Source organism: Thamnophis sirtalis, unplaced genomic scaffold (assembly GCF_051295495.1).
Source record: "Thamnophis sirtalis isolate CommonGarterSnake01/CBP01778 unplaced genomic scaffold, rThaSir2_p1.2 scaffold_7, whole genome shotgun sequence".
In the NCBI taxonomy this organism is placed as follows: Eukaryota; Metazoa; Chordata; class Lepidosauria; order Squamata; family Natricidae; genus Thamnophis; species Thamnophis sirtalis.
This window is the reverse complement of record NW_028261387.1, coordinates 72098658-72121994: the sequence shown is the minus strand read 5'-3', so window position 1 is coordinate 72121994 and position 23337 is coordinate 72098658. Positions and strand designations below refer to the sequence as shown.

At 36.4% G+C, this 23337-nt stretch overlaps 2 protein-coding genes across 4 annotated transcripts in view; one reads left to right on the top strand and one right to left on the bottom strand.

Moving 5' to 3' along the window:
• Positions 1–6490: 6490 nt before the first annotated feature.
• GHRH (growth hormone releasing hormone) lies at positions 6491–9979 on the top strand. The gene is made up of 5 exons (XM_087720386.1): positions 6491–6975; positions 7546–7671; positions 8383–8487; positions 9157–9288; positions 9852–9979. Exons 1-5 carry the CDS (start codon positions 6896–6898, stop codon positions 9919–9921), a joined length of 513 nt encoding a protein of 170 aa, XP_087576512.1. The 5' UTR covers positions 6491–6895; the 3' UTR covers positions 9922–9979.
• A 627-nt stretch (positions 9980–10606) lies between these two features.
• RPN2 (ribophorin II) overlaps positions 10607–23337 on the bottom strand; it is a 34049-nt gene continuing 21318 nt past the window's right edge. Inside the window, exons 12-18 of one of the 3 annotated variants that reach the window (XM_087720382.1) lie at positions 22888–23082; positions 21729–21815; positions 20711–20806; positions 20254–20329; positions 17145–17274; positions 14976–15062; positions 10607–10925 (exon numbers count right to left, since the gene is read on the bottom strand). In XM_087720382.1, coding sequence (XP_087576508.1) covers positions 15011–15062; positions 17145–17274; positions 20254–20329; positions 20711–20806; positions 21729–21815; positions 22888–23082 — 636 coding nt within the window. In that variant the 3' untranslated portion in view covers positions 10607–10925; positions 14976–15010. Of the gene's footprint in view, positions 11056–14975; positions 15063–17144; positions 17275–20253; positions 20330–20710; positions 20807–21728; positions 21816–22887; positions 23083–23337 lie in introns of all 3 variants that reach the window. The other 2 variants (XM_087720383.1, XM_087720385.1) reach the window with 2 other exon arrangements.

The following is a 23337-nucleotide window of genomic DNA, read 5'->3' as shown; positions in this document are numbered from 1 at the left end:
GGGCTCCTACACTCACGGACGGGTTGGGGGGGGGGAACAGCGGGAGCTGTGGAACTAGCCGCCCTAGGGATAGCCTTCCTGTTTGCTTGTTTGACCTTAAGGTGTTGTTTTGGGTTGAAGCAGGGAACTCAGATCCTACGAAACGGCGAAGAAGAGAGTGCAAATCTAGAATAGATGGAGGGCTACCAAGCTAGAACTCTGGACAATGTTTCTCTGTTATTCCTTAATAACAGAGGAATTGACAGATTTGGTTACAAAAAAAATCTGCAGGAAACACTAAAAAAGCAAGAGCTTGCAAAGAAGATGGAGTGTTATCCTGCTTTCCTTATTCTGCACTCTGTCCCCTTTCAGAATTATCAGAGAAGAATAGAATAGAATAGAATTCTTTATTGGCCAAGTGTGATTGGACACACACAAAGAATTTGTCTTTGGTGCCTATGCTATCAGTGTACATAAAAAACCAAGATACATTCATCAAGAATCATAAGGTACAACATTTAATGATAGTCATAGGGTACACATAAGCAATCAGGAAACAATATCAATATTGAACGATAGCACATTAAAATCCTTTTGATGAGATTTGGAAATAGAATGATCGCTTTTCTGGAATTCTACATGGGGCAGACTTAGACATATTTAGGCAAATTGTGGAATCAGTCAAGAATGACATTTTTCTTTTTATGTTTATTCAAATAGTGAGTTATATCTAGACATCACAAAGTTCCAAGATTTATCCATGAGGTTAAAAAGCTATAAATAAAAACATAAATACATACACATGACCCAAGGCATTTTGTAGCTTTGACTATCAAGTGACTATAAGTTGCAATAGATACTTTTATGGCATGTGAAAGAATTCCTATTTTTTAAAAACCTTATTTTATCAGGCCAGACATGAGTTTGATTAATTATATCTTTAAATGTCTTCAAAGCGTCTGTTAAAAACAGGATACCAAAAACTAGAGATTGATATCATCATGATTTTGCTGACAGCTGTGGTTGAGATGTTGTGCCAACCAAAAATACAAAGATGTACTCAGCCCAGCTAATACAACTTATCTTAAACAAAGTGTTACTGCTGGAATAGTTAAATAATTATTAAACAGTGACATCTGCTGTTGAACAGCAATAACCACTCTACTCTCCATAAGTTTAATTCTTAATATTTTTTGGTATTTTTTCTTGCTTTACTTAATTATAGTTTTGATGACTTTATGAAAATTTGTATCAGACAAGAATAATCAAAATAACAATATAAAGCTCTGCTAAATGAAACACTCTGGTATTAAAAAAAGATGCTGGCCATTTATGATAGAGAATATGGCCATAAAACAAATATGATTCTTGGAAAAGACAAGGTAATTTGGGAAACACAACTTACATTCCATAACCTAACCTCATCTCATTTCTTGAGCAAACCATATCTGTAGAATTTAAGAAGGATTATAGTATGAGGTGCATTAAACATCATATATATTTGTTCTAAAAAGGCAAGTCTCTGGAAAGTGACAGAAAACTTGTTAAATAATACATTGCATAGATATTTCATATTGTATGATATTTACATTACTAATGGAAACATACAATACGCACATCAGTAAAAAAAAGTTTGACCCAAGACTACTTTATTACAGAAATGAGAAGATTGTGTGATCACAGATTACTTCTTCATCAATATCTGACAAACATGAGACATAACGTTTAAGGAATAGATGATAAAGGCTGAATGAGAGAATCTTTGTTGAATCTATTCAAAAAAATCTATTCTATTCTTCAGATAATCAAAATAACAGGTCTCTTCTTATGCATGACTTCCAGCATATCAAGCAACTCCTCCTGTATGATGAAATATGCTACTGATTTTTATGAAAGCTGTCCCATCCTAAATTAACTTTTTTTTGTCTCTTTTAACATGTAACAGATTTGTGTTTTATTAATAAGAGAAAAATCCTTCAGAGAATTGCTTAAAGATAAACTCTGTGCATTCAAGACCTCAGAAGGGCATGAGAGTCTAGGAATGTGGTTCAGTAATTGTCACACTAATGGTTTAGCTAAAACAGAGTTGCACAGCCTTGTCTATATCCCTGTTATTAAATGTTCCCATTTGGATAGTTTGTCTGAGTGCATATTAAACAGAAATCAGAAGACTAGAGGGACAATTAATTTATTTCTTAAATTTGCACACCACCACAGGCCCAGCAATTCTGGGTGGCATACAAAGTAAAAACATAGGAAATAACAATAAAACAATACAACAACAAAGACAAACAAACAAAAATCAGACAATTAGAATCACACAGACGCTACTCAGATTGGGCTTTAACTACCATAGTCAAAGGCTAGTGCAAAAAGCCAGCTCTACAAAGTCTCAAAAACACCAGTTGGGTGGCACCACAGAGAAGTTACACCTCTGGAGTCCAAACAGACATCATCACTTAATCAACAGAACTTGTCAGAGCAAACTGATCAGATCCAATGGGCAACAGGTGGTTCCTCAGGTAACCATGTTCTACAGTGACAACAAAAACCAATGCATATGTAGTACTTGACTTACAACAGTTCATTTAGTGACCTCTTGAAGTTACAACAGCACGGAAAAAAGTGACTTATGACTGTTTTTCACACGTATGACCATTGCAGCTTGCCAACTGACTCATATTTGTGATAATGGCAGTGTCCTAATGTCATGTTTTGCAATTTTCTGACAAGTAAAGTCAATGGTGAAGTTAGATTCACTCAACAAACTGCCTTATTAACTTACAACTGCAGTGATTCACATAACAACTGTGGCAAGAAAGGTCATAAAATTGGTCAAAATTCACTTAACAAACGTCTCACTTAGCAACAGAAATATTGGGCTCAACTGAGGTTATAAGTCAAGGACTACCTGTATATGCCTCCAATATTGCTCCAAAAACCTACAGAATGAGAAGAAGGAAGTTCAGAAATTACCACAATCAAAATAGAAGAAGATATGGAGGAAACATTCCAGGTGTGTTTGAAGAAACTCTTCAGATGGTATTTTGTCCAGGTGAGGTTCCTCAAGCTAGAGACTGCCTTTCACACTTTGGGGTCAACAGCTCTGACAATTATAAGGTTAATGAAATTTTAGGATGCATCAAGATAATTCTGTCCAAATTAAACAAAATAATTATACTAATTAATTTTGCTTATTCCTTCCTTATGGAATATGTGGAGTAATGTCACTCACTGTTTAAGGAAAATGCTCCCAAATGACAACATATAGGTTACAAAAATGGTTAAGGGTTAATGATTAAATAGAAAGTTGAGGAAATGACTAAAATGTGATGTTTGTTGTGTTCAAATATGTGAAGATTGCCAGATTTTCATACAGATTTTTGTTGATGCTGCTGTTGCTTAAAACAGGATGAAAATTAATAGGTTCAAAATTGTATAAAAACAGGATTGCAGCTAAATGCCATTAAGAAATTGTTGACTGTAGGAAGTATTTCAATAAAGAAACAAACTGTCTTGAAAGTTTTTTTTAAAAATAGAGGTTAAATGCCCACTTTTCTAGAACGTTGGACTGGATAATCTCTAAAATCTATTTCTGTCCTATTGGCTTTTTCCTTGTTCATATGCTGTTGATATTTGCAAAGCACTAATGCATGTTCATATAACCGCAGCACCAAGGCAAAGGAAGGTAATTCTGGTGATTTAGAGCAATGCAATATATTATAGAAACAATCTCTTTACAAAAAGGGGGGGAGGAAATAGTAATGGTTAATTTTCCATCAAAGTTGGCTTTCATGTTAAAAATGGGTGTTTTTCAGAAATGCAAAATTTACCAGTAGCAAGTTGTTATTTGTTCTATCTAGTGGTGAGGATGATAATTTGCATGTCAGACACCTCAGCCCCTCCACTCATGCCTGTTTCTAACTCTCTTTGTAAGATAAGAGAAATACGGCTTATTGGAATGGTTGGAAAGTAATTGATCCTCTGACGTTCAGGAATTTGCAGGTTGGATGAAGACATGAAAGTATAAAAGACCAGGAGATTCACATAGTTCAAATGAGCTGGACTGAGTTCTCTCCATTTCATCAAATATCACAAACAACAGAAAAATTCACAAGAAAGGACTTGAAAGTACATCATTCACAAAGGAAACTGTAAGTTAATACAATTAATGTTGTTGTTTCTTCATAGATACAGTACCAGTTTCATGGTGTAAAAACGAAATTGTAGATTTTGTAGACTGACTAAGATTTCAATTCTAGGTATACTGACTTGAAAATTAACTTCAACCAAATTTTGTAAAAATTGCAAACATTGGGAAGTAAATTACAAACATGAATATTAATAATTGGATTCTGATAAGTCTAATGTAGTCTAGAATAATATTTCCTTCAATCTTATCTAATTTAGACTTACTTAATATAGTTAGAAAAAGATACCATTCTTAAAAAAAAATTGTCCCCAGATAATAAGCAAATATTTATGTTTTTATATTACCTAGAAGAAAATGTCAATGGGCAAAAAGAAAAGGAAGTTATAAATGTGTTATTTAGAAAGCAAAGTATGAAACGGACATTTCAGAGAATATACTCTCATCTGTCCATAAAAACTTGCCAAGCATAGGCAAAGCACCGTAGACCTCTCCTAACCCACATTTTAAAAAAGCAATCTCCATTTATCTCAAAATAGAAGGTACACTTGGGACTACATTCCTTATGACATGCATTTATTTATAATGCGATCCTAATAATTACACACTTCATGGGGAACAATTCCCATTGATTCAACGGGGTTACCTTTGAGTTACAGAAGTACTTTGTAAAAAGTACAGAAACACTGTATAAGGTCAGTGACACAATGATTTAATGATTTGTCTCATGTTTTCTTCCAGTCATGTTATTATTTTGCCTACATTTACATTATGCAAGTCCTTAGAACGATGTCAGAAGTGCAGTCAACTAGATAGATTTATCTTTTGGGATAGATTTATCTTTTGGGATATCTTATTTCAAAAGAGGATTTTCTTGTTTATCCACTCTTCACACCACAGTATTCTTAGCTGCTTACGGAATTTGGTAGCATCTTTTCCAACTAACACATTTTATTAATTTTGTGGTATGATGATTATGCCTCTGATGAAAGGACCTGAAGCTTATGTATTTTAATACAATTAGTTGGAAAAGGTTCCAAACTCCTTGTGATTTTTGCCACCATGGACAAACATGGCTGTCTTTAACAATTTCTGCTACTTTAAATTCTCAAAATGGAAATATTACTGTAGCATCTTTGGTTCTAAAAAGTGATAAAGTTTCGTTAGGCTACCAGTTAATACTGTGTAGGAAGGGAAGTGTTTAAAGTCCCTTCTTTTTATTTTCTGAAATTGCAGAATTATTGGATCAAACCTCCCTCCTAATAGAAGTCATTTAACTGCCTTTTTGAACTTTCAACACTGCTTGCAGGAGTGGAATGGGGGGGGGAGGGGAGAAGCTTCAGACATAGCTGTGCCTATCTCTTGAACTGCACAAATGAACAGACATTAAAAAGTTTATAGTGTGAATCCTAGTGACTTTATGAAGGTGTTTATGTAGTTTTCTTGGCTGAAAAGAAACAAGAGATTTCCTATGACTTTCTTCTGGGATACCTTTTCAACATCCCAGTCTTGCCTACATCCCTGGTGAAAGAATTAAAAAACAGAAAAATGTCCTTCTTGGTAATTGCATCCATGCAATTTTCTTGTTAATTATAAAAATGCTTTGCTTTGTAGCAGAACTGTGTTTGTCTATAGTGGCAACCAGGAGCCTGGTAGCACTTTTTTAGACTAGCTGTTGCCTTTTTCTGAGACAAGGTTTTGCTCCCCAGTCAAACTAATATCCTGAACTTCTCAGATGGAGTCACATCCAAGTACTAACCAGGCCCAACTTACAGTAGGTCTGCTGTATTTTCTTAAACTGTTCACAGAATGATTTATAATTCTACAATCTTAATATAAAATAAGAATGAAGACAAGAATTGATGGTGGAAAGAGTGCAATAGTTTAAGCAGTTAAAACACAGGAGTCTGAAAACCCAAGCTTTAGTTAAAATTGTTAAAATTTTTATTAATCTGCATTCCTCAAATCCCTGTATTGAAAACATGAAAAATACTCATGAATTTACGGAAAGTTACCTGGAACTTTGGACTACAAGCATTGAGTTGCCTGATAAATGATCTTTTTCCCCCAATATCTGAACTAGCAGATATCTGGCTTGAAGTGTATTTGGCTAAAAATATACTTTAAAAAAGCAAAAAAAAAAAAAAAAGACATATGGATATTTTTGAGGCTTCACAGCATTGTTCAATACTCCCCCCCCCCTTTATTTCTGGTGTGACAGCAGTTTCCTGTGTTGTCAAAACAGGTAGAACGTCACATGGTGAAAGTTATAAGTGCTGGAAAAACAATGAGTATAATTTAAAAAGCAACACGATATAGCTAAGGATGCTCAGTGACTACAGAACTTAAATGTATATTCTTTGGATTCCATCTCAGCTAATGAAGTGCGTTTATAGTGCTTCCATCACAACAATAATTCTGCGAACTAGAACATTATTAATGATCCCATCTGCGTTTTTTGAATCTCTGGAGTAGATCACCTTTTGTTAACAAGAGATCCCAGTAGGAATCAATATCCTTTCTTTTCTCTCCACTCACATGCTTCACTGAAGTACAGAAAGAATATTAATGTCCCACAAAATATTAGATTTTACTGGAATTTAAGATATTGAATTTAGATTATTACCAAGGAAAGAAAACTCAGTTGACTTAGAACAGATTTAAAAAACACGCAGAATTGTTGTCACTGTAGTGATTATTTTCAAGTGCCACAATTAATCCCAAATTCTTATTTTATATTGCAGCCTGCCCTAGAAAACATTTAAGATGTTGGACAGAGCTATTGCTTTCCTTTTCCTCCACTTTGTCATGTGTTCCCGTTCTTCTCCTCTCTATCCACCACTCAGGTAATTGATAATCTCTATTTTATGATAGTGAAAATGTAGGGTTGAGCCTATTGATTTCATTTCTCCATTGGAAAAGTCTGTCTTGGATAGTAGACTCCTTGCTGCTGAAAGAAACTAGTCCATCTCTAACAGAAGGGCCATCTGTGTAGTAACATGGCAATCTGCTAAACACTATAAGCATTTTTGGAACTAAGTTAAAATGCTTGTTTGTCCATTTGATTTTACAGATTAAAATAGTTTATACTTATTGGTATTAGGTTATTGATCTGTAGATTACCATGCTTTATAATGCATGAAATATTAGCTGATATAACCTTTTCTCTCAGATCTCAATATGTAAATGGATGTTTCCTTTTATTTTATCGCAATATCCACAATCCTATGCAATGGATTGGGCAGACTGAAAAAGAAGATTGACCTCAGATCATTCATTTAGCCCCAAAATGAGGATACGTAGCAATATTTTCCTTCCTCCTCTCAGGAGCGTCTAATTCTCACTTCAATGTGCCATAGAATGAGAAATATTTTGCCTTATTCTGATTGTTTTAATGTTGTTGTTTGTTGCTTTAGATATAATCCAATATCCATTTCTGGCAAAGCAGGGAGCTTTCAACTACAAGAAATTAGTCCTGTACATAGCCACAATCTTTCAGTAGAAGAACATGTAGAGAACTTTCTCAGCCCCGTTGACAAAAGGTGGGTATATTAATGTCAAAATAAGTAACACGACCTTAGCTCTGCTCAATCAGGGCTAAGATCCATCTACTTAGGTATCCTTGTTTACGCCAGTGGTCAGAATTTCCAACAGATAACGAGGATTTATTCTATAAAAGAATGCGGTAAATAGTATTTATAGTTGTGGAACTGAGAGCCACTAAGGTATTATATTATGTCAAAAAATTTTTTAAGAACTTCAGTTAAAAATGTTGAGACACATGTTTATACTTTTTTTTTCTGCCTTTAAAATTTAGCAATTAGAAATACAAGAATTCACAAAAGATCAAAATACATGATTCAAAACATTGGAAAATGTGCTTTCTACTACCTTGCTAAAACTTATTTGGCCTGTCTTGGGAGAAATTTCAAGATACCATACTTCTGTGGAAAAGATCCTGTTTTGCCATTTAACCTCTTTAAGCATATAAAAAGGGCACACATTAATGTTCCATATTTTATAAGTTCCAAGAACAAATTATACATAAGAAAGAATGCAATGAACTCATTTTTATTTAGCACTTTACTTGTCCAAAAGGGATAGAAATTATAAATGCAGAGAACTTTTCCTTTAGGATAGCGTAGCTTTGAAGGCATATAGAACTGCCTTTTCCATCAACAGGAAGTGTTTGTATGATGGTCCTTTGCAAGTGGGCACTGCATCAGAATGACAGTGCATTTTTATTTCTTTAGACTCCAGCGTCATGCAGATGCCATATTCACTGACAGTTACCGGAAGGTCCGAGGAAAGGTATCAGCACGGAAATTATTACAGGGCATAATTGGGAAAAGATTTAAGTAAGTGTAATGAATATTCATTATTTACCATACCTTTGTAGCAATTAAGCCTCTACTTGACTGTCAAATGCAGAGACTGGATCATCCTAGTGGTAGTGACAAAGTCTTACAGCCACAACAGATATTTTTCTGATCAGACATGGCCAAAAATATAGCTCAGTTAGCAATAAAGAAACAGTTATTATAAGGTGTACTATATTGCAAAGGGGCTTAATTATTCACTAGAGGAAATTTGAATTTATATAGTATCTTAACTGGAGCTCTCATTTCACTCCGTATATCCTTGGGAAAATCTGGGGCTATATCTGATCTACAATACAAAAATATTCATCTTTATAATCCAAATAAATATTATCTATAACTATTTCTAGATGATTAGATTTTCCTATTAACAGATTAAAAACTCCAAATATCTCAAGATAGCAAACTGTGCTCAGATGTGTTAGACTACAATGTCATCTATGAAGCTAGAAGGAAACAATTAGTGGAATTTGCATTAGAAGAATTTTATTTTAGCTTAAGAAATTGCCTTCAAAAATAGCTATATTAAATAATAACTTTTTCAAGGCCAATTTATGAGGCTGATAAGTCAATCAGGAATAGCTCTCGCCTATAGTGCCTTCCTCTATAGTGTGTTTCTCTGTAGCAATCATTTTGGTTGTTTTGTAGGAAAGAAAGCCTGGGAGATGAGCTACATGAAATCTTGACTAGGCGCCAGTCTGATAGCATTATGATGGATAGTCACTATTATCAAGAGATGGTACTTAGGAATTTCTTGGGAGCAATGTTACAGAATCAAGGGTAAGTAGTTTTATAAATACATAACAATCACATTCTGTAACATACAGTACATTTTGAATGTGCAACTGCTACTTTTGTGACTTGTATATATAGTAATGACTGCAACAAAAACACACTCTAATGAGTTGTAATTTGTACACATCTCTGTTCAGTGTACTTCAGCGCACATTCAAAAGTTTACTCTGTATATTAACCTTGAGTAAACTTGCATATATTAAAGTGATTAGTCAATTAAATTCTGCTTGTGTTTGAACTGCTTCTAAGTGGTTTTTGACATGGAAAAACAATTTGCATAAACTCATGGCGTCACAAGTTAATGGAAAACATCTCTATCTAGACAACCTAGTCAGATGGCTTAAGTTCAAAACATTTAGAAGAAACTGACTGAATACTCATTACTGTTCAAGAAAGAACAAATAAACAACAGGTTTTTTTTTTATCTTGATCAAAATAAGTGCTTTGTTTTTGTTGCTGGAGCCAAGTACCTTATCTTGGAAGCAATTGTGTCCCAATGAAAGCAGCCACACTGTTGTCACACTAAGATCTCTTCTTTTCTTTCCCAGACTTCAGTATGTTGATAATGACAATTTAGAAGATTTTACCAGTGTTCTGATCAAAGTGATGGAACTGTAGACCGACTTCATCCCTTCCCTTTCTCATTTTGGTCACTGTTCTCAGGATTGGCATAAACTGCAGGAATTGTGTGTGTGTGTGTGTGTGTGTGTGTGTGTGTGTGTGTAAGGCTTCTAAAGCTGTGGAAAGAAATGAACAGGACACCTAACTGATAACCAATATTACTGAAATCTCCTTCTATAAACATAGGACAAAAATTGAAAGCAAATGTTTATATGTGGAATTGTTTCCTGTATTAATTCATGCCAGATAAGAATGCTTATTGTATAGTAGCCTCATTTCAGTTTGAAAAATAAACGGCCGCTGTAGCAAAATGCTATATCCAAATTATTTTATTCTACTAAGACTCCATAATGAACAATGCCATTGAGTTGTCTGACATAATGAAAACATGGGGATTGTACTGTGAGTTTAAACTGAGAAGTGCTGAATGGAAAGCATTCATTGACTTCTGGTTTCAGCACCATGGAGAGTTTTTGATTGCTATGCAGTCTTGATAGTGTGTAAAGAATTTGTCAGAGGTTTTCTGATTCTTCAAAGTGTATTTTAACTGCTTTTTATCATCCAAAATTTTCTTGCATTTTCACACAAAATATGGAAATGCTCTTCTATAACTACTTGAAGCATAAGCTTGACAATGTTTGCTTTAGAGAATCACAATATAATAAAAGAAATTGCAATTGGCTAGACCTTTTGTCTTATTCTCTTTATTTCATTGAGGAGGTGGTAGAAAAAGATTTTAAAAAATGACAAGTTGGGAGCCCATCTGTTTCTAAAGTTCTTACTGATTGACAAGGCGGTTGTACCACAAATCAAAGTACTTACACATTCAAGCAAACACAACATGTGGGGGATTTTTCTTCTTTAAAAAACACTTTTTAATATTACAGGCAATTATTTTCCACACTTCAGTTTCTGGTCTTCAAACTGTTCTTTGGCTCCTTTCCTTTTTTTACTTAAGGTTTTTTTTTCCTGTTCCTCTGTTCTTCTGACATTAGCGTGTTCTGGAAGGACACAAAGAAATCCTCTTAAAGTTACAAATCTTGATGTTGAAGAGTTCTTCATTTATGAAGCAGTTACCTCTTTTTGGAATAGGAGAGTGAAATTTTATGTTTTAAATGCCCAATTTAAAACCTGAAGAATGCAAAGAATACATAATAAAGTAGAATTTAATGCAAAATACAGTTATTTATCATGCAAACTTGACTTTATAAGTCATATTATATTTGGAGTATCTCTTGTGTACATAATGCTACAACTTAAATTTAATAATGTATTCATCTATTGATCTATTTTATTTATATCCTGCCTTTATCATTTTTACAAATAAGGCAATGAACATACTTAATATGCCTTTCTCCTCCCACTTTCCCCACAGTAACCCTGTAAGGTGGATTGGGCTCACAGAGTGACTGGACCAAAATCACTCATCTGGCTTTTGTGCCTAAGGCGAGATTACAACTCACACATAGTCTATCAAGTTCAAATGATTACATTAAAATTAAATTTAAAAAAATTAAAAAGAGACACAAATCTTAGAAATATCTCCCCATTCTAAAATAAATAGAACATTCTTTTTGTAATTCTTTAAATGTATAAAAATAACTAGAATCAGAAGGAAATGATGAGGAGATGGCTATGACACCAGGATCTAACCTGTTAAATTATAACATTCATAAACTCAATTCCATTACACAAATGATATATAAAGCAATATAGTTAGACACTTATTTTCATCTGTAAAACTGCATTGAGCTTGTATCTCCAAATAACTGCTTGCTTTTAATAAAGAGATAGTGGAAACACCATTCCTTTTCTTTGCCATATAATGATGAAATAACACTTTTAAAAATTATCCATAATCCGCAGTGGGATAAGAGCTTTAATTAAGTCCCACTAATAGATACTGGTTAAAACAAATACCACAAAACCAATATTTCTCTCACCACACTGTTTCTCACCTAATAGATTTATGTTTTCTTTGCCAAATTAGGAGTGTTGCTTTAAAATATATCCTGATTTTAACAATTATAGGGCTGTCAAACTCGTGGCCTACAGGGCAGATGCATCACGTGCTGGTCATGCCCATGCCCAGTTTACTGAAGGAAAAAAAAGTCCTGATATGTCACATGACGCCCCAAGTTTGACACCCCTGAACTATTACAATCACTTAAGAGGGTAATTGTACCATCTATTTAAAGCTGACCAGGCTTGTGCAGACAAACTGAGAAGCAAAGATTGGAGAGTTTTTATAACATTTGTGTGGGTAAAGTGGGGAACAAAAAAACTCAGTGTTTTAAGAGAAGATTAAACCCAATATTTAGCCATCTTTGGATATCAACACCTGATGATTTCTATTGTAGTATGGAGCAATAGATCCATCATCTTTGAAGCGTTTGAAGGACTATATATTAGCATAGTTTTAAACGTCTTATATATTAGAGTGCATAATTATTTTTTCTTCAATAAAAAGATGAACAATCAAGGGAGTTACGTATTTTTATGTGGTCATATTAATTCCCCCCCCCCAACTTTAATCCCCCATGAAATCTGATCTATCTTTGAGTGTTTATTCTCTTGCTCCTTGACACCTAGCTGGCTTTCTGTTTAAGATAGGACTAGAACTCATGGTTTCCTGATTTCTATCCAGATGTCAGATGCCAGGGGTGTCAAACTCATGGCCCATGGGCCGGATGCATGACACGCTGGCCACGCCCACCCCCTGGTTCAGCAAAGGGGGAAAAGGTTGCGATATGACATGTGACGATGTGCTGTCGCGAGTTTGGCACCACTGCCTTAAACTCATCCACCAAACCAGCTCTCAATTAATTTCTAAATCATTTCCATTCATTTATCATTTTAGGTGGCTGTAGTACTGCAAAGTTTGAAACCCCCCTTGTTACAATCTAATATTGTACTACAATATTTCTAATTCTTCATGTAATCTATGAAATTGACAGCTGTGTGTTTCAGAAAATTATAGAACTGGAACTCAAATACCTGTCTTTCAATAAGCAGAGATTCAGAATAAATCTTGGAATTTACACAATTAAATGCTTATATCCTTATTGCAGACAAGAATACAACAATTTATGTTCTTTAATTTTATATCCATAATCTACATTACCTCAAAGTATTTTTGTTGGTACATGTAAAATTTATATTTTTGTGTGACCACATAACTACAAAATCTGGAAATATGATATTAAAAACTCTATTTTAAACAAACATAATACTTTCTTAATGCAGAAACCAGAAATGAAGACAATGGTTGGTCAAAGTAATATCTTCTTACTCAGATTCTCCTATCAACCTACGATTCCTCTCTTTTGATTCCATCATCATCATCTCCTTTTAATGACCCCATAATCCCTTGCGGGGTGGAGTTTGGGCAACTGAATGGAGCCAAGTGTTTACTGGCCAGATGCCCTTCTTGTTGCCAATGTGGAGTTATATTCAGCAGCTATATTCTCATCGTGCCCAGAGAGTGAAATATCTGCCTTTACCTAGGATTGAATTTACAGCCTCCTGATTGTGAGGCAAGAGCTCCACCTCTAGGTGACTGCATCACTCTCCATCCAATATTCCATATTGTTGCAAAAAACAATACTTGGCAATCTAGTTTATTAATTTATTTAAGCAGCACAACGTATTTTAATTTAGAATACTTAGCTTTCAAAGGGGTTCCTGTAATAATGAATAGGAGATATCATAACAGCAATTCATGCATTCCACAGCATGCAATTAGGCTACCAGAACATGCTGTACTTTTAAGTTGTTTTCTGACAACTCAATAACAATGCTTGATCCTAAGTATCGAAGCCAGGTGCTAATAAGTAAGAATTGTTTTAGTAATGTTACAGTGTTCTAGTCACTGCATTAGTTGCTAATCGGTTTCAAAATCGAATTCAAAATACAGGTAGTCCTTGGTTAATGACCAATGGTTCAGCAACCATTCAAAGTTATGATGGTGATCATTGAGAAGATTTATGACCAGCCTTCACAGTTTCTAATGAGGTCTCTGAGGCAGATGATGTTTTGAGAGGTAGAACAGTCTAGAAACTGATGCTGTATCTTTTTTTTTGTTAGTGCCTTGTTATGGACCATTTTATCCACTAATGTGAAACTGGCCTGGAAAAAAGTCATGGTAACTGTTTCATTTAAACATGGTTTTAATTGGTAATAGGAAGGCCGAATGGCTGCTTGTTGCTTCAGTGGATTTTTAGGCTTTGTATGTTGTAAACAAAATGTTATATTGTTTACGATGAATTTCTGCTTCCCCAAATGCTATAATCCGCCTTGACTCTGAGGCATAAAAAATTAACAAACAAACAAACAAAATATGCAGTATAAAAACAACTGCAACAAACAGACAAAAATCCACCGGGCTCACCGGGCTCCTTTTCCCCCAATAAGAATAAAGAGGCAGAAAGAGAAAATTCAAAATATTACATGCAGGGCTATAGATAACATAGATTCAGAAACTGTGTCAGGCTATGCAACTTCATGAAACAAACTGAAGCAGGCACGTCCAAAAATTTGCATAAATTTAATCCTGACTAGCTCAGCCATGTTATTCTGAAATCCCAAGACGTTCCCAAGAATCTTGTTCCAAAGATTCTCAACTTTTTAAATTACACAAATATTGATTCTTTGCTTCTGGGAAAAATATTTTGTATTGATTGGACTGGGAACAAAAGCAAAAGCAGCATATGGGCAGATGGACCAAGCAAGAGTTGTGGAAGACATAAAAATGAGAAGTCTAGAGAAATCTAGAAGTCTTAAGCATTGCTAGAAATTTCTCTAGCAATTGATTTTTTAAAAAATAATGTGGAACTGTAATGGAGTTAAACAATAATTGAGTTAAACAATAAACTCAAAATAGATAGCTAAATCATGCAAATGTTCCTTTTGCAATAGTCAGAAGCATAATAGGCCTAGTGGCAGTGGCTTCTGCTAAGGCTCCCCCCACCCCCTCTTCAACCCCAAACAGTGATAAGCATAAAATGAAGCAGCCACCATGCTTAGAAAAAGCAACAGCCAAAGACCCTTACTTCTAGGAAGGGCTGGTCACTAGTATACCCCCTTTTTACCGTAGCGTTCTATACTTTGCCAACCTACTGCTCTGTTCTGCAGCGATCCTGCCAAAAGGAGAAAGGAATTAAAGTTCAGAGCAGACAGTGAAGTGGAAAGAAGTATTACTTTAGGAACTGACAACACATTCAAAAGAAGCATGCAAACCAGGCTTCCAGAAATTCTACAGAGATTGAGTGAGAATCAAGAGAAATGCCATTTTTTTCCATAGGATAATTTATGCTGCTATTATTGGCTGAATTTTAAGCCAGCCACTAAAGTAGGTAAAAACATGGTCGCACTAATTTCACCAAATAGTCATCAGAGAAGAAATCAGATAAAAGAGACAAAGAGCACAATTATAAAGTTAGCCCTGATGCATAACAGATATTAGCAAGAAGCATTTTTATTACAGGTAGTCCTCAACTTACAACCGTTTGTTTTGTGATAGTTCAAAGCTACAACAGCACTGAAAAAAAAAATTATGGCCATTTTTCACACACACTTAAACCATTTCAGTATCTCCATGGTCAGTGATCAAAATTCTTGGCAACTGCTTCATATTTATGATGGTTGTGATCTTCTGACAATCGAAGTCAATAGGGAAGCTAGATTCACTTAACAACTGTGTTACTAACTTAACTGTAGAGATTCACTTAACAGCCGCAACAAGAAAAGTCATAAAACGGAGAAAAACTCACTTAACAACTGCCTTGTTAAATTTTGGGCACATTGTGGTTGTAAATCAAGGACTACCGGTATTGGTTCATGCCACTAGAAGCCCTGGTATAACTTAGAAACTTTGCTTTCTCATTTAATACTCACTACTACAGAAAATCCACAAGACAATTACTTCTCTATGATGACTTTTCCATGCAGCAAGAAATTTTACCTGTATAAGGTAGATATACTAACTTGCTACTAACCTCATGGTTGCCTCAACCCTGAGAATGACTAATGACCATCAAGATTTTCTGAAGGCAAACCTATACATTTTTTTTCCAGAGTTAAAAAAAGGCAAGCATTTAGACAGTAAAGTGAGGTTGTAGGTCCTGCAAATGATTTGAGTTACTACATTGGAAGCTTTGTGAGAAATGACACTGAGCTTCCAATCTTTTAAAAAGAAGAAATCCAGAAAAGATATTCCTTGTTACCGATGGGAAACCTACAGTTTTCTAGATGTCACTCAATGTATAAGTGCATGACGCCCCAGATAGCATGGATAATAGTGAATGATGCTTAAAATTAGATATAGATATAGATGTAGATATATACAAAGGACCATAATTGCTATACATGATTACAACACAGGTAGTCCTTGGGTTACAACAGCAACTGGGGATGGAACCTCTGTCGTTAAGCAATGTGGTGTTAATAGCACATTGCCCTCGTTTAGTGAGGGCAATTCCAGCAATTCTGGTTACCACTGTAATCCCAGGACCATGTGAATTGTTAAATAGGAAAAGGCAGAAGTCTCAGGCAAGGAGCCCAAGGGAGTTGGGGGTGCTCAGGGTGACGCAGCAAGCAGAAAGCACAGGTGGGGCCACAGGCACTCTATGTGCACACTACAAAAAAGGCAGGAACAACTTACAATGGATAACTTGTGATCCTTCCTGCCAGCTTCCCTATTGACTTTGCTTGTGTAACGCAGGCAGAGAAGATTGTAAATGGTAATTATGTGACTGCAGGATATTGTGACACTGTAACTGCAAGCCAGTTGCCAAGCACACAATTCATGATTATGTGACTGTGGAGGTACTGCAATTGCTGGATCTTCAAGGACCAGTTATAAGTACCATTAGTTCAGTGTTGTTGTAACTTTGAACAGTCGCTGAATGAGTAGTCATAACCCAAGGACTACTTATACTAAAAAAAAAAAAAAACATTCCAAACAGTATCTCATTACTTGGACAGTTAGAATCCCTTCCTTAAATGACTGACTTCAAAAGTCAGAATGTTTCAACTATTACGGAATGTGAGATATACTGATGAATCAGGAAAGAACAGCTTGGAATTTAACAAGGATTTAGTGCTAATAGCACATACTTAAGTTTTCTTTACTATCATGATGTTTGTTTGTTTTTGTAAAGGTTTGTTTTTTTGTAAAAAAAAAAAAAAAAAGGAAAGGAAATCCAATTTTTGTCTCTTACCTTTTCACTGCTTTTTGAGCCAACATTCTATTGCCTGCTAGGAAGGTGAGGCTGCCAAGGAGAGCCAGGTACTTCAGGGTTTGAAACATGTTGAGCTGAGTCCAGTAAACATACATGAGCCCCAACATTGCTAGGAAAAAATGACCAAGTAACACTTTGTAACATTTGATTTCCTTAAAAACATTTCACAGTAATTCCAGTCCTAAACTGCAACAAAATCAGTTAAAGTACCCACATTACATATTAAGTAACTGTTGCAATGCTGTACTAAGGTGTAGATAACAACCAAGGCTCCAGAATCTCTGAAAAACACTATTCTCTTCAAGTGCAAACATTTAATTATATACCATGAAAACTGACTGGCAGAGAAGGAAGCTGGCAAAAGGAAATATTGAGGATCTCGTTTACCAGGTGCAAATGCTAAATCCTTCACGTGGAGGGATGGATTCATGATTCTTCCAATATGAAAAGCAATCCCAGCCACACACATAGATGTAAATAAGGTAATTGGAACAAAAATAATCCTCAAATGAAATAAAATCAACCTTCTAACAAAATATGCTGAAATTTATAGACAGAATGCAATTAAATGAGTCACACTGAACACTGAGAAAATGTCAAAGTATAAATAACTTAACTTGGAATATAAAGCTTATATTTACAACTATTTCCAAAAATACGCATTTGCTGCAGTGGTATTCAAATTTCTGTGCTTGTTTTATTTTTGGTTCATTATATAAGATGTAAGAAGAAAGCAGATATTAAAATAAGACCAACAAAATGGAAAAAAGTTTTATATATTTTTTTTTGTTGGCTAGTCGGTTAGATCTATAGAGAGACAGTTCATAAGAAAAGATGGCCATATGTCATCAGCTTATTCTCTATTAAAAAAGAAAATATTTACATTTACAGACAGTCCTAAATATTCTCTATATACATATGTTTATGTTCTTACCAAAGTCTCCACAGGCAATTTCTTTTTAAGCCTTAAAAGCTTTTAAAAATAAAAATAAAAACTCGGTTCTTCCAAGGTGAGGCAGAGGTGGTCCAACTACATGTTCCCAGTGGGGGTTCCACCACAAAACCGCGATGCCCTTATCCGCGCCGACATAAGTGCGGAGGCAAATCCGCGGCGTCCGAAGCGCTAATAAAAAAACGACCCTACCGCCGCGACAACAGCGCGGTGACAGAAGGGCGTTCTACATGCTTCGTTCTTTGCCTCCAAAGGTAGCCCTCCTCCTCCAGCTGACAGCGGCAGCGGGCACGGGGCAAAGCGGGCTGCCCAGCAGCAACAGCCCGCGGGAAGGGTCCAGCACAGCCGCGGGGGGCATCAGGAAGCGGAGGAGGACGCGGCAGCGGCTGAGGCTCTCCCGGGGCCGGCGAAACGGGCTTGCCCGGCGGAGGCAGGCTGCCCTCTTCTTCCTCAACAACATCTCCTTGGACGGGCGGCCTCTGCCGCCGGCGCCTCCCCCGGAGGAAGAGGCAGGGCGGGCGGCGGCGGCGGCTCTCCCGGGGCCGGCGAAGCGGGCTTGCCCGGTGGCGGCGGCCGCCCATCCAAGGAGATGTTGTTGAGGAAGAAGAGGGCGGCCTGCCTCTGCCGGGCAAGCCCGCTTCGCCGGCCCCGGGAGAGCCTCAGCCGCTGCCGCTGCTGTATCCTCCTCCACCGCCAGCGTCGGCGGCCCTGCTCGGGCCCCCCGCGGGCTTCCTGCTGCCCCCCGCGGCTGAGCTGGACCCTTCCCGTGCCCGCTGCCGCTGTCAGCTGGAGGAGGAGGGCTACCTTTGGAGGCAAAGAACGAAGCATGTAGAACGCCCTTCTGTCACCGCGCTGTTGTCCCCGCGGTGATGACACGCGATGATGACATCGCGACTTTAGTGACGCGATTTAATCTCCGCTATTTTGCGTAGCGCGGTTTTGTCATGCCACGCCCAGTGGGACACCCCTCCCCCCCCTGCCCCAATGATTCTTGGAAAAATATGGTTCTGTGGTAGCCAGTATGTTTTTGGGTGTGAACTCCTGCACTTTTCTGCCCTTCGCTCCTTTCATTTGCAGCACTTGACCAATTTCTTCATGATTCTCTGCTTCTCAACAGAAACCTGGGTACCGATGCATTCATATTATATGTGGGCTTTCCTCCAAATGCCCACATTTCAGTTTCAGAATCCCATTTCAGTTTCAGATGGAACACCTGCCGTTCATCTTAATGTTCCATCCTATCCAATCTAGAAAACTACACCGAATCCCAAGTGTGTGCAATGTCTGAACATCACAGAAGGTCAAGAAAGCAAGGTCAGGCAAACAGGCTTGTAGACTGTTTCTCTCTCCTCTTTTTGCTAAATTGGTCAGTTAGGGCAGAAATATCTTTTATGGTGGCTGCCGAAAACCAGGATGTCCTGGATAGTTAACAGGGATGTCTGCATTTCACCAGGGGTACACATACGTACAATAAAGTGAGAATCATTGATGAAAGAGTCAAATGAAAATTTAAATATCTAATTGGCTAATTAAAGTTTTTTTAAAAAAATAATGCTGGTTTCTCATAGGGAAAATATGAAGTTATGAAGAAGATGAAAGGAAAGAACCTTTCTAAGATTAAAAGACAGCAAAGAAACAATTCATGATAAGAGGGCCTACAACTTTTTAAAATTTTAGTCAATTTAGCATGTTAAAGGCAAGTAGCATATTCCAAGGAATGCAAGAAGTCAATAGCTGTTTCTGATCAAATTAACACACACTGACTGAGGAGAAATCTAGGCACTGATCAAGGTACATAAAGAAGAGTAAAAAAATCAAAGCACCGCAAGGTCATACATACTAAAGGACTGATGCCCAAAATACAAACTCAGAACATTTTGTACTAACAAATGTATCTACATACAAGGAAATACATTGAAATTAATCATAGCTTTTAAAACTGATGGCAAACATGCATTTAGCCATACCGGAATAATTCTGAAAGATGGGCTAGGGGAAAAATGGACAAAAGGAAGGGATGTAGTGCCATTATGTCCATTATAGTTAATAAGCTGTGAGCTCATCTGTCATCAGGCTCTTACCTATAAAGCCAACAGAAAAAAAAGGATAATGGAGAGGAATTTCTCTGCCACTTACCTGCATGACCCAGATGGAAGATAATGGTACTTGGAGTAAAACTGAAGTTCGAAATATTGGCCCCAATCTTTATCCACTGAAAAATGGCAAAAATATACATTAAGGGAGGGTAACATTTGCCAATCAACTTCAAGAACATCCCAGATTGCTTTAAATCCTTTCAAAATATTTGACTCCTTTAGATGTGCAAATTAGCCTTGAAACTTTGAGAGGCCCGTCTTTTAAAACGGGCCTCTCACGGGCCTCTCAAATCGAGGCAGGAATTTGGAGGAAGGTTAGATACCAATTAGGAAAATTTTAAACTTTCACCCTAGGAAATCTTTCACAAACCCATTTTATGAAAAATTAGCAATGTTATACTGTATTTAATATTGGTCCTCAATTGCCTGAAAAACCCAGCCGCTGAGTAACAGCAAGAAATTCAGTACTAATTAGAAAGCGTATATGGAACACTTACCAGTATAAAGAGCAAAAGCAGTGGGGAGAGTATCATTGCTGTGAATGTGTTTGATACAACAGTGGGAGGCCTCTTCTCAGGTTCTCTGAACAAATGCTAGTGGAGGAATCCCAGGAAAAAAAAAATCAGAAGAGCAGTGTGTCTTACCAGAAGCAAATTCTGGGTCAAGATACCCAATTGTATGTACGTACATACGTACGTACGTACGTACATACATACATACATACAATCTAGCTTCTACTCAGTTGTTAGTGTTGTTTTCTTAGTATCTGCATTGCCTGATTGCAAACTCTGCTTGTTTTTATATGGTACTCACCTAGTTGTTATAGCAAAACTCACAGTGAATGATAGAACAAGGTGTTTTATTTATAAGCTGACTCATGCAAGTCAGGCATTGATTTGGGCTGGGAAAGAGTGACTGGCCCAAGGTTACCCATCTGATTTCCATGCCTATGCAAGAACTAGAAGCTGGATTCTTGAATTCATTATAAATCTCTAGTGAGGAAATCACCAATTTCCGTTTTTTCCTTTGTTGTCCTGTTCAAGTAAGGCTCTTTTCCATACATGACCAATATTAATTTAACTGTTCAGAAAAGGATAGGTATATTGTAAGATGCTTCTAAGTGCAGAAGCATTATTTTTCAGCTTTTTTAGCTAAAAAGTGATTCTTGAAGTAACAGTAGAAAACCCAGTATCTTATTCTTGGTTTTATCTATGAATACATGCACACTCAAGTTAAGAATTAGCCAAAAAATTCTACTGACCAAAGAATTAATTATGGTCTGCAAACATACAGTTTTTTTAAATGGCAGGTAATATTAAATTTAGAGTTCTAAGCCAAATACAAAAAGAGTAAAGGAAGCAAAACCATTCATTGACAGAAGAGACAGAAACTGGTACCCTTACTCTACAACTACCCCAAGCTTGATCACAAAGTTAAGTTAAACACATAAATCAAAAGCAGTGGTCTTCCAAATGTAGAAGGCAGTGAAACTGAGTGCCCTAATGTGGAGTGTACCTGTATCTCAGGTTTAGGAGTGAAAAGGCTTTTTGACTGGACTGTAGATGGAGCATCTTCTTCTGGAAATTTGATGACAACATCAGCCTGGGAAAGATTTAAAAAGGTAGATGCCTTTTGAAGGTTATTTATATTTGATTGTTTTACCTTTCCATAAATAATTAAAAATATTCACTTAAAGCAGCCTTAAAATTAAGGCCTCAGATAGTTAGATAGTTGCTACCTTTATATGATTTGGGTTCTAGCTATATTCATGAGACTGTATTTCCTTGATAGAAATTGCCTACTCGTTACAGTTGGGCAGAGATTCACAGATAAAGGTTCCTTGTTATCAGAAGACACTCCCCTCCTCTGGAACTGCTTGCTTTACTAGGCAAGACAGATCTAACCTCTTGGCCTTCCCAAAACTTGTATAAATATGGCTGCTTTGGAAAGTGTGTGATTGTAATCGGTTATCATGGCTATTACTACTACATAGTACTGGTAGTAGGTTTTGTATCTGTATAACTCGTCTGAAAGGATTTAAATAATAGAAATGATACAAAAATAGGAACATTTTGTCTTAATAAGGTTTACTATCAAGATAGTAATCCTCTTTTACCTTACAACTGAAAGGCAAATATCACTGATTTTCAGAATAGCCTTATATAGAAAATATTGATAGAAGTTTTTCTCCCTTTCTCAGAGTATCAGAATTCAAGATCATCCATTGAAATTAAATCCAGGAAAGGCAGAGGGAAATATTTTTCCACAAGGTACATATGTTTTGGATTTGCCGTCAGTGATCTTAATAGCCAAGTTTTGGCTATTAATTGGATTTTGGAAATTTGACAGGTTCATGATGAATCATGTGACCAAAGCCTACTAATATTAAGAACTGACTGCTACCTCTTGGCAGTAGCACACCGTAAATACTAGAGGTTGCTAATTGTATCATGAAAGATAGACATTGCCCTCCAAACTGAGGGTATAAGTAAGATTCAAAAGCTGGCCACTGGGTAAATAGAAATGGGCAAAAATTGATCCAGGATGTTCTCTGTTTCTTTTATTTAGATCTTGACGAAGTTAATTCCTTGAGCCTACACAATATCTAGCTCCTCAATCTCTCTAATTGACATCAATCTAGCAGGTAAAGCATTCTGCAATTGGACCAACATACCACGTTCCATAGGATTGGATTTTCCAGAGTGGCATCACCAATGATCAAATAAAGAGTGTATATTCCAGAGGCTGAATCAAACTCAGTTTTTCTCTCAGAAGTGTCCAGTTCAAATTTGTAAATGTTTTTGCTGTCTGGTTCTGCAACAAACACTACCTCCTGCCCAGTTTTCTGATTGTGAAGCCGTACAAAAGTCTAATTTGAAAAGACAATGAAAGTTACGTTAGCATCCAATACCATAAAAGAGCAAAAACTTTAATAGTATTGTTATTTAACCAGGATTGAAGGAGAATATGCTCGTTTTAAGAGCTTGGAAAAAATTCCAAGGGCCAGTCTTTTTACAAATTATTACGCCCAAGAGTTACAGAAATAATGGAAGGATAAAGCAAGAAAATTTGAAAATATCATTTTCTGCTTTATATATGATTCACATTCAGACTGTCACTATGC